A 12,959-nucleotide genomic window follows, 5' to 3' on the forward strand; every position below is an offset into this window, starting at 1 on the left:
ATTATAAGTATAATCATCTAATTAAATCTTTACTCTCTATGGTCAATTCTTTAGCTTCCAACTCTCTAGCTCGAATCCTAAATATCAACCACTTAACCAAAATTAATTACATATTCTGGCTCAGAAATCTAAGAATACTTCATAGCTTTTAGAAATTAAGTCATATTCTTGACCAGATTAACCCAATGTCATCATCTTGTCCAATCCATAGTCAATGAGCTATACTTGATAAATGTTGGACATTTACAATTAGGTTAGGTGCTATAAATTGAACTCCATAGTTGATAAAATTTAATGTATGCATAATGACATAAAGACTGTCAATGATATGCTGATTTATTTACAATAATTGTGAGATGATCAGAGTCACACAGTGTATGAAATGCATGATGAATAGTTTGTCCATGATCGATGATCAAGGACATTAAAGAGCTTGAGAAGCTCATCATGATCATACATAAGAAATCGCTAATAGATTTGATTTTGCAATCTCTGATTTATACAGATAGTTTATGAAACTATTATATGAATAAATATTATAGTATCTTAACTAAATTGGTCAATATGCTGATAACTAAGGGATCTTGAAAAGTTCAGAGATACATACCTGGAGAACCTAAAGAAATATTGACACGCCTTTGGAAAGTATTTTGAATTGTTCAAATTTGATCTTACGATTTTTTCTTTTTTATTAGACTCTAGTGCATATTACGTATTTCAATATAGGGTCTAAGGAAGAAAGAAGATTGAAGGAAGGTGAAGTGACTCTTTTGAGTTAGCAATGGCACAAAAGTTGCACTGTGGCCGTGGGCGCCTAATCTCGATGATTACCGTTTTGGATTTAGTTCTTTATCATTTGTATGATGATGCATTTCTGAACTTATTTGAGTAAATAGTAAATGCCATTGAGTCTGAGAGATCCAGAACCAAATAACCTGAAGTATATAGATGGTTCTTTTGGCTAGATCATGTATAAAAAGAAATAATTTATCGACTATAAAAAATGAGTCTTTAGGCTCATTGACTATTAAGTCATATCTAGTTTGTGAACTATCTTTTTGAGGATTAATGATCAAATTGTCCTTTTATAGGTCAAAGGGATAAGACTACTGAGATACTTACTCTAGTACACATATGATATGTATGGCCCATTTAATGAGCCAGACTAGAAGGTTATCACTACTTCATCATCTTTACTGATAAGCAGTCATGGTATAGGTATGTATGTGAGATATAAATCAGAAAGATTTTAAAAGATTCAAAAAATTCAGATGTGAAGTAGAAAAGTAAATTGAAAAAATTTTAAAAGTATTTCGATCAGATTAAGGATGCAATACCAAATAGAAAATTTATTAGTTATCTAAAGAGAATGGCATAGTTTCATGATGGAATTCTCCTTGTACACCTCAGCTCAATAGGGTATCTATGAGCAATGGCGCTGTATGAGATATGGTCCAGTCTATCATGAACTCACTAGTTTAACTATTGTTTCTTTAGGAATAAGGTTTAACTTCTGAAATTTAAATTAGATTCCTTTTAAAGTTGGTTTCACTACATCATATGAGATATGATATGGTAGACAGGTTAGAGGATAGGTCTGTAAGAGCTTGTTTATGGGGTATCCCAAAAAGATTTGATATGTCATTTTCTCTTCTCAGTGGTTCATAATGTGATTGTGAGCAATCATACTATTTTATTAGAAATAGTGGGAGGATAAACTCAAAGAGAAAATCTCTCAACAACAATAAGTCACAGGACCTGTACAACCTATCTAAAATGAGTAAGTATATATAATACCTTCTCCACCTTATAGATCTAATAGGATCTCCCATCCTTTAGAAAGGTACTTGGTATTCTTATAAAAGATTCAGAGAAAATTTTTTCGAGGGAGATTGGAAACATAGGAATGATCCCAAAAACTTACAACGACATGATGTGAGAAATCATGTAGTTACATGAATGTCAGTGAGAGGATTCCATGCTGATATCAGTTATGATGTAGTTGCATATAGAATTTTTTTATCAAAGACCTAGGTTAAATATCCTATATTTTGAAAATAAAGATCTATAGAGATAGATCCTGAAAGGATATTTATTTTTCACAGATAAGTACATAAAAAAGATATTGAAAGGGTTCAATATTGAAACCTCCAAGAGGGATCCATTATTCTTTTGGATATAAGTATATGCCATACTATGTACTCGACTTAGTATATCTTGCTGTGAAAGTCACGAGCAGATATTAGTCGAACCCAGACTGGAAGCATTGGATTACTGTGAAAATATCTCTAAGTACTTGAGTAGCACTAAGAGATTATTTTTTGTCTTTGAAGAAGGGTTAGAGCTAAGAGTGGGAGAATGCACTGTGTTGATGGTAGAATACCTACATCAATATGTATTCTTGAGTTATGTTGGTTCGGTATGTTGGAAGAGTTCCAGAGAATCGACCAATGAAAGCGGAATATGCTATAAGTGTACAGGATACATTCTACTTATTATGATAGTTGCGAAACTGAATGTCATACCATTAGATGCTATGACATTATACTTCAAAGATAATGGTCTATAATTTTAATTAAGGAGCCAAGATCTCACCAGAAGTCCATGCACATATATAGAGTAGGGATATACGCGATTACCTCAAGTAGAAATATATAAAGATACAGAGAGTAGATCCCACATAAGATGTGGTGGGTCCGAGTCACTTAGCCAACTAAATACCAAAGCCTATCTTCAAAAGATGGGGCTTAGGTATATGACAGATTAGTTTTAGTGCAAGTGAAAGTTTGTTAGATGTGTGTCCTAGAAGCCAATCTTGACTGACACAGACCTTTTTCTAGGACATATTTTGTACTTGACAGACAGTCTTTATAACCAATCATGTCATATGTGTCCATGATTTATCCTAGAAATTAACAAAGATGATTTTGTGTATTCTTAATGTGTTGAGAATTTGAGACATACATCATTAGTGGTTAATTTCTAAATGCTCTCGATTGAAGGATCGTCATAAAGGATAGTGATCAATCCATTCAAGATCGGTGCATGAAACACCTCTTTTTTCGAGCAGATGAGTCTCGAGTCTGTGGTGTAGAGATAATTGGATGAGAGTGCAGATGGTTGTTAGAGAACAACTTGTACTGAATATGATCAATATGAGAAACTACTTGGATATCTACTCACTCATCAATGATTTTTTTGATGCTACAGTAGTGTGACTGATCTTTTGACCTATGGTATATTGGCTATTCGCAATGAGACTACTTAGTTTGACTGCATGTTCTCTTGGTTCCTAGCCATTCAGATTCTTACTGTGTATGTTGGCTATTGTAGATTCAGGTTCGCTGTTTGGAGTAGGGTGTATCTAAATGAAATCTATCGATCTTGGTAGAAAAAGAGTAGTCCTATGCGATTTACAAAACTGAGTTCAGGAAGCCTCTGGCCAGAGCAAGAATGAATACTGAAAAAGAATTTTTATGGGATTCACAGATAAACTCGAGTCGAACCAATCTAGCATATGACTAATCACAATGGGGTTTGACGAGTTCTCCATGACCTCCATCTAGTCGAAACTCACGATAGAAGAATTGTATCATATGATAACTGTATCTAGGGGTTCATCTTTTTTGTTCTACTGGATTGCCATTATATGCTACTAGGCATCACTAATGGATTGTGAGAACTCACTAGAATTATTTTTGGATCAACGATACTTATTGAGGTGAGTTGGAATTGTTTCAGTCCATCGAAAGGAGTTTCAATAATACTGTGATGGAGATCATGATATATCTCACTACCAGACAGAATAGAACTTGAAGGGTCACATACAAAAGGAGCATGACCTGATCAATAGCTTGAATCATATTCAAATTATCAATCGGATTGATAGTTTGAATTTTAGAAACTGCTAATTTGTAATCATTACAGTTTTGACAACTGCTAATTGTTAGCACAGGAACTTAATTACAAATATTATAATTTCATTGAAACTGATTAAATTATAGATTAAGTTTTAATTAATTTAAATAAAATTTAATTTAATTAGATTTAATTTAATTTAATACTAATTGGGTTCAATTATCCAAATCATATTTGGATTTCAAGCTTGATTGGATCAGGCTTGATAGTTTTTTTGAATTCGACTCGATTCAGACTCGATTTGAATCCGATTGAAATTAAATTTAATCAGATGAATCATGACTCAGAGAGCCCAAATTTTCTGAGTTTTTCTCTTCAATTTTCACACAAAAAAGGAGAGGGAGCGCATCTTATCACGTGCGTGAAGGGGAGGGGCACCAACTCCATCTGAGATTCTCTTTCTTGCTGATTTTTTTCTATTTGAATTTGATTCAAAATAGGATCAAATTCATATCAGATGGGGCATAGGAGTTGATTTTTAATGCAATAAAAAAATTGAGAAAAGGAGAGACACGTTCACGTGCGTGAAAGAAAAGGATGCCCCTTCCTCTATGTGCATCTTTCCTTATTTCATTTTCTCTTTCTGTTTGAATTTGATTCAAATTAAGAAGGAGATAATATCTAAAAGGAAAGATTTTTAGACCTTAATTTTGTGCGATAAAATTTTGGAAAGAGAAGGGGCATGCTCTATTTTTGATAGGAATCTCCTTTCTTACCGCACAATATAATCTTAATGCATCTAAACCCTTCCTTTGGATTTGAACGCCTAAGATCAAATGAGATTTGATCTAATAGGGCATTAGGAAGTGTTTTGGCATGTGATTAAAATGGGTGTGTGCGACAAAAATAAAGGATGGCATGAGTTTTTTTAGCGTGTAGAAGGGATGGCTTCTTTAGGACACCGTAACTTCTTCCCAATGTCCTTCTCCTTTCTTCCTCTTTTCTTTCGAACATCTCCATACCCAAGACTTGATAAGAGATCAGATCTAAGTGAGAAAAAGAGAGAGAAGAAGAGAAAAAGAAATGTTCTTCTTCCCTTCTTGGTGATCTGGTTTAGATTCCATTGGATATGCACGAAGGAGTTCACGTAGCGATCTTCTTCTTTGAGATCTAGAAGAAGAGATGCAGATCCAAGATTAAGGAGCGAGATCTACAAGATGCTAGCACACCAGTGATCTCGATACTCCGATTAAGTATCTCTATATAGATACCAACAGAGGTCGGGTGCATGCACTGCTACAATCAGAATCTCGGAGATCCACAGGATCCGAAGGTATGGAGATCTAATCTCCAACTTTATTTTACAGACGTTTGATTTTTCTTTCAGATTTCAGATCAAGATAGCATTTTCATGTCAAGATCCTAGCATGATTTTCAGATTAGATATGGTACATGTTTTAAATTAAAAATATTTTAATTTATTTACTACTGCTGCACAAGGTTTAGAAAAATTTTTAAAACTACACATACGAAATCATAGCGAATTCTAACAGGAGTAACTTTACTAATTTGACCACTGATACCACAGTTGAGATACTGGATCCTACATTGGTCTAAGGAGGTTGCCTAGAGTAAAACTTGTCATACCAACAAATATGGTGCAAGAGGATGAGCTTCACACAATAGAACCATCCAATAATAGGGTGAAATCTTAATGACTTTACCACAAATGTAACATTTATGCTTTCTGTACTTGATGAAAAAAAATGATCAAATTAAAGAGTTAGATTGTAGGGTAGACCAATATAATTAAATTAATAATGACATTGATTTTTCCTTTTCTAATATTTAATAATTCTTAGGATGCTTATTTTTTGAGAAATACTCAACTTCATCTTAATACCCCTTTTGTTGGTACAAATGAACTGACAAATATTAGAAAATTATCAGAACATTGTTATTCGTACTAAAGCAATCACTAAGGGAACTAAAGATTCATCCATATCCTCTTACCATGCGTGTTAGTTTGTCTAACACTAATTGCTCATCAGAATGCATGATGGTTTGCTACAATCGTCTTTTAACATTTGGTTTCATGAGAATATTTTCTTTATATATTTTTTTAAAAAAAATTTCTTAGTATACGAAGCTCCTACTATTGTCGAGTCTAAGAAGGGTTAGATTTATACTGCCTTATTCCTACATGCAAAGAGATTGTTTCTAAGTTGCTACATAAAGTAAGTAGAGATCCTCCCAATGAACCTCCATAAAGAAAGAATATCATTTGAAGAGCCAATTGAGATCCCTTCCTTTAAGTGAGTGAGCAGGAGCTAGTCAACAAGCCATAGCCAGTGGATTGGTCTTGGTAAGGGAAGAAAATTGCACTAGTTTCTTAAGGAAGGCCATACTACGAGAATTCGCCAAAAGGTGACTGGATTTTGGAGTGGTAGACAATGTCGAAAAAGTATAGTTTATGAATGGATTCATCTATTTTTCTTTTTGATTTTGCTCATGCTATTAGTCATCGGTCAAAATGCTTTTCTTGCATTGGGGGATGAATTGAGCTGATTGGCCTTCATCAATTTGTCACAAAAGTTCATCAATCTTTCTACCACGATGAGAGTCGGTCAAAAAATAAACATTGGCCTAGAAGTCAAAGCAAAGTCCCATCCTATTGGAAAATACTATAATAAATATTTTTCTCAAGAATCTCCTTTATCAAGTTCTTATTTCCCATATTTGGTTCTTCCTGTGACGAAAGATGATTAGCCTTCAGGAAGCTTCTAGTAGAGCTATCACGGAGTAGAATTGAAAAGTGAAAATAAGACCTTCAACTTCACAGGTGGCAAAATAAGGCCCATTTGGCAAAGCTTTTGAAGGGCCTAAAATGCTTTTGGACACTATAGAAATACTTTTGGATGGTACATATAGTGGTGTTTAGTAAAAAAATTTAGGAAGCTGTTTTGGTTTTATCATAAAGCTGAAAAGATTCTAGATAAGAAAGCTCTATTTTAGAGCCTCTCTCCAAAGTACTTTTTCACTGATGTTAAAAGGTTGTTTGGTTTTAATTAAAATTTTTTTGATGACTAAAATACCTATCAACAAATCTCACAATTATATATTATATCATATTATTATACTATCAATATAATATAATATAATAATAAAAAGTTAATAATATATTATATTTGACTATATTATTTCATTATCATAATATAATATATTATATTATTGTAAAAATTGTTACATTATACTTATAATGTAAAAATTGTTACATTATATTTTATACTATCATGTGATTATATAACAATCATACAATATTACATATTACAAACATAAAATATAATCTATTAATTATAAAAATACTATATCATAGTATAATGTTACGTTTGCATTATTATACATTATATTATAATATCATATTACATCATATTATAATAATATTATATAATATAATAATATTTTAATATATAATAATATATAATATTGTATTATATTATACTCCACTATATGATATTATGTAATATTTTTTATTATCATTTTTATCATACCAAAAGTAGTTTCTCATTTTAGTGAGCAAATACATGTTAAAATTCTACAGTATTTTAGAAATATAGTTACTAAATAGTAAACGATATTTTATAAAGACACTACTTTTAAGAACTTTATTTTTTGAAAGCTTTATTTTAAAAATTTTAAAAATTTTACTATCAACAGTAATTCCAAACAGGGTCCAAGTGATTCTTCCTTTTATTATGAATAGAAATTAAAAATAGACAAGTGCTTTCCTTGAGAAGGGGAGTAAAAAAATATGGGTTTTTTAAAGAGTCAAGGCGTTCGGTCCGCCGTGAAGGAAAAAAGTACTCAGAAAAGGAAGTCCTTCATCTAGAAAACTGTTAGACTTCCAATGGAGCAAGGTCACTAGTGGATAATCATTTAGTCCACTAAGTGCGTGGGAAAAAGGATTCCTAGTGGGCAACCACCAACAAGGGGGTTGAGATAAGCCACAGATTGAAATTCGTCATTCCAGTGGTGGCGGCATAAAGATGCCATTGTCCTTCTGATTGGTTAGGTCCGAGAGATCAATCCATGACTCCTAAGTTATAATCTAAAAACTTTATCATTGCACCAAGATCCATGCTCAAATATTATTTTAAATTGTAGAATCTAGTTTCAGTAGAGAACTTCTTTGTTATTTATTTTTGCCCTTTGCTTGTTGCATTGATGATTATGTACAATTGTTCTTGGAAACTTTTCATAGAAGTTAGCTTTTTCCCTTTGTATCATTTCCTTTTATCATACTTCAATTCTAACTTGGTAAGTAAATAATTGACAGAGGATATTAGGCAATAGAAGCTTATAATTAGAATATGGAAAGATATAAGACATACATATGGGTTTTCCACTGGAGCTGAACAAAACATAGGTGTTATGTGCATGGCACAAAGTCTTTAAGCTCCATAGAAAGACTTTAGTCATTGATATTAGCCCACGACCTTCTCCTTACTTTCTTATTATTTAGGTTCAGTTTCCATATTAATTGGCACCTCATTTAGTGACATCAATGTAAACCAATCATTTGAATGAGCATGTGAACTCATGACACTCTATCCACTACAAAATGCTGGTTTGGAAGATAGAATTTTTTTCGCTATAGAGCATTGTAATGACTATTGAGATGTTGGGTCTATCAGTTGGAGTCTCCTAAACACACAATAGTCAAATCTGAATGCATCTTAACACTTGAGTTGTCATGGGAATGGTTGCCTAAACATCAGTCTCATATCTCCAGAACTTATCCTTTATTCCACTGCTCCCATATCTTCATGAACTAATCTATTAGGTTAATCATCCGGAATAGAACTATACTATGTATATTATATTTCATGCCCCGACTCGAGATCATGGGCCAGGGATTACATCAAGCACTGCATACTCATAAGAAATTCTTTCCATAAGTATGCAAGGCAACTTATCATACTATAAAACAACAATGAAATAATTAATCAATAAATTAAGTCCAAGTTTAATTAACTGAAATTTAACTTTAAAGTTCCATAAAATTCAATGATATTCAAAGATCTTATATCCATTTCAATAAAGTTTCCAATTTAAAAAAAAAAATATTGAAGCTCTATTTTTAATCATTCTTCTATATATATTTCTATATCATTTTAGTTCTCAAGATCTGTAAAAGTAGTAAAATATGGGATAATTAGTTAGACAATCCAGTAAGCAATAAATACTTTAAGTAGATTAAATTAAAAAATAAAATAAATAATCATTCATAGAAAGTATGCATATAGAATTTATCAGTTCAAAATTAATTTTCCATATGCAGTATTATCGAAGTATTATTCATGCTAAATTCTATCTTTTTTCAAGTTTCATTCATGAATTTAAACTCTTGCAAAAATATCAAGTTCATCCCATCAGCCTTAAGCTATATGACCATATTTTTTCTGTGGCAAGATCATAATATCACATATCATCTTGCGGTAAGCTATATGACATCTTGTAGCTTGCTGCTATCATATGACGGCAAAGTCTTTAGGAACTGTGAATCTACTTACAGAATATTGCATATGTATTCACGATATGTCATGTATCTATTTGTGATATAAACTTTCAGGACTAATCAAATAATAATGTGCCAGCCCTTATTCGTAGGGTTCTTAACATAGTCAAACTCAAGTCATCTTAAATAAATTTTTTTTCACGAATCATATTTCATATTTCAATTGAAAAAAAGTACACACAATCATATTGTATCAAAATTAATCTAGCGTAATGCATAACAAGATCAATACTTTTAATTATGCATCGTCATAATATTTCAAAATATAATACATTCAATGTTAAATCATTGTTCATCAATTTCATGCATCATTTCAAAATCATGTTAAGAAAATATTTTATAATTTATCAATAAATTTAGAGAAAGTGAAGTATTATTTATCTCATAAGTGGTTTGACAAATCCAAACAATTTCAAAATTTTATTTCAAAACTTTAAATAAACAAATCATATTGCAGAATCTACTATTAAATATCTTTTCATCAAAATGATCACACCTATATAGAATCAAGGTCAATAATTAGGAAGGATATGAATAATTAAGAAAGGCATGATTTACAGATAGTCGCATCTAACGGTATGGGTTGGTTAGGTTATCTAACTTCATCCGATCAAGATCAAATTAGGATATTGGTTAATAGATATTAGAATATAGAGCCATTAGTTAATAGCTTGAAATCTATCATAATCAGTGCATCTTTGTTGTGCCATTAATCTTTGTGGCACCATATGGAAATTGACACTGGATGGAAAACTTTCATTAAATTTTACTTCATAAAGCATTCTATTCAAATTGGGAAGGCTTACTGATTGAAGCGTGGTAGACAAATAGATTAGGTGTGAAACAGGACTTGAAATTCCAACAAAGATTGTCATCTAATTAAGAAGAATCCAAGTGCAATTATGAAGCTTCTTTGTTCAAATATGGGAACTCCTATCTTTCCTGTTAGTTTGGTGGAATAATGACATTGCTGAGAACTATCTTTAATCAAACACTAGTAAATTGGTGGAAGCTGGCCTATCCTTCAATTATCTGGAGAAAAAAAGATGGCTAGTTTTGTTGGTTTGTGGTGAATAGTATCTTTATATTACAATTCTTTTTTGGTACATCTTTATATCTAAGTATTTAGCATTGGCGGCTTACGAGTTGCCTGTATAGTGCTGTCATCTTTTGCTGCACTGCCAAAAAGGAAAAGGTGCTCTTTGTAGTTGACCGGAGATACTGCGTATCAAATCAGAATTTCTTAACAGAAATGTCTGATTCTTATCCTTTGAAACTAAGACTTACAATGCGCTGATTAGATATTCTCGAACAAGGGCAAGATTTCAGGTATGCAACGACTGTTTGAAGTTTGAAGGCAATGCCTCTTGCTCTCATCTGATATGGGTTTTAGAAGGATGGTAGCCTTCTTGTTTTGTTTCCCAACGCTCATGTCTATACATATATTTATTATCATTCATTTCAGTTGGCATGGACAGCCAGAAATACACAGAGAAAAAGTTATATTTACATTGGATCAGAGAACAAAGACCTTTCCAAGAGTGACAAATGATTTCAGCAGTCTGGTATTCACAAATCTTTTCTGCAATCTGGCACCATGGCCTAATCTACTTGCACAAATTATGGTTCTCTAACTTCACAAGCATATGTGCTCAGCTAAAATTAGTTACCACAAGGCGTATTGAGGCTGAATGCCTCACAAGCGTGCTTTTTGGAAAAACTGCTACCCAACATTTCAGCAGAACTGCAACGGAGTGTTGATTGACCTGAGGACTATTTTTCTTCTGTGGGCCTCCTAGGAAAAACTTAGTCAAGCAGGAGTGTTCTCGGAATTCTCCAGTTGAAAAATTGCATGCTAGACATCACCCATTTCTATCACTGATCAGGACAGGGGTTATATTTTTCATATGAAAGAAGGATTCACCTTCCTTTGCATAAATCCGCCATTGGATCGTGCAATGGTTGCTCCAAGATCTGTGCAGGTGATGAATGAAGAGGTTCGGAGTGTTTTAAGATCTGTATGGAGCATGACCAGCATATGTATGCTGCTATTATGGTGTCTCATCAAGCGTACTCTGATAAGCCATGCTGTTTTATAGCTATTTCTCACAAATTTATTTAACAAAAAAGATAACTTTAATTCTCTCAATCGGACCATGTAAATATTTATCTATAAAAATAATCTAGCAAGACTTATAGGACATTAAAGAGCTTTAGACAGGATTGATCAATCCAAATACAAAATATATAATGTAGGTTTTTTTAAAACGCAGAAAATCATGTAGTTGTTAACACATTCTGTGCGTCAAACCGGTATTATCATAACCAGCTCTCCTAATTCTAGCAACAATTGATCATAGTTCCCTGATCTGGATTTACTGGTGGAGGCACCAGAGGCGCCGGCGCCGATGTCCGCGAGCCAAGCTTTCTCATGGATGCCGTCGTAGAGCTTGTAGACCTCGAATCTATAATTGCAGCGCTTTTCTGACACCCTTCCCCCTGTGCGCAAGGAAACTTCGTCGGTATCCACTTGAACGAATCCTGAAGGCACCACCATGCTGTACATCGTCGGGAAGTTCGTCGTGAAGTTCACCTCCCCTGTTGCAAATCTCTTCGTTGGCCAGTCGGTTAGAGCACTCAGAAGCTCGTCCACTAGCTGCTCGAACAAGGGACGGTCCGCCGTTATGTTGTAAAGACTCCATATGAGGATGTCCTCCGACTCCTTTGTTGTCGCTAGGGACCACAGGTTGGAGTAGCGGAGGCGGCACGTACGGATCGTACCAGACGACAGCTTCGATCTTATAGAGGCAGAGGCGGACGATTTCATGGGAGGCTATATCGAGGCAGGAGAGGCACAGGGAGATGTTGACGTCACCACGGCAGAGGGCGAAACTGTAGGCCACGGTGGGCTTTTGGCGGAAGCTGACGTTGGAGAAACCACCGGCGAGGGCGGCGTTGGAGGAGAGAGAGGGGAGGAGGATGTCGAGGTTGGTCTTGTAGGTGCTGTTGGCGGTGTAGTTGCTGTCGCCGCAAAGTTGGTAGAGGGGTTCATTGGTGGCGATGGGAGGGGAGCGGACGAGGAAGAAGAGAAAGCATGGGAGGAAGAGCGAGGATGAGGAGGGGAGAGAAACATTGTTGGTGATACGGTGACATGTTGCAGTACGATACATTGATTTATTCATTCCTCCGGCTCTTTTTTTTTTTCGGTAGGAATTCGCCGGCTCTTTTTAAGGATATAATACGTACTGCGTTGAAGACTGGACTGCATGATGGCGACCTGTGGAGCGAACCGCGGAAGAAGCTACGCGGTGGGAAAAAATTACGGGAATTTAATTTTCAATCCTTTCTTTTTTTTACGCTGTTTTAACAAAGAATTTTTTTTGACTAAAATTTTAATTTCCAATCCCTCTTTTTACGTTTATCTTAATAGAACATCCTTTTGTACTATTTTATTTTATAAAATATCTAATTTATCTTTTGATTGGAACTTCTCTTTTGGAAACTCTTCCTATTCCATGATTTT

At 33.9% G+C, this 12,959-nt stretch overlaps 1 protein-coding gene across 1 annotated transcript; it reads right to left on the bottom strand.

The window, feature by feature from the left end:
- Positions 1-11,741: 11,741 nt before the first annotated feature.
- LOC140856553 (cysteine-rich receptor-like protein kinase 25) lies at positions 11,742-12,618 on the bottom strand. Its single transcript, XM_073254169.1, has 2 exons — positions 12,178-12,618; positions 11,742-12,092 (listed from the first exon to the last, which is right to left on the bottom strand). Exons 1-2 carry the CDS (start codon positions 12,616-12,618, stop codon positions 11,742-11,744), a joined length of 792 nt encoding a protein of 263 aa, XP_073110270.1.
- Between the last annotated feature and the right edge of the window lie 341 nt (positions 12,619-12,959).

This window comes from Elaeis guineensis, chromosome 1, assembly GCF_000442705.2.
Source record: "Elaeis guineensis isolate ETL-2024a chromosome 1, EG11, whole genome shotgun sequence".
In the NCBI taxonomy this organism is placed as follows: Eukaryota; Viridiplantae; Streptophyta; class Magnoliopsida; order Arecales; family Arecaceae; genus Elaeis; species Elaeis guineensis.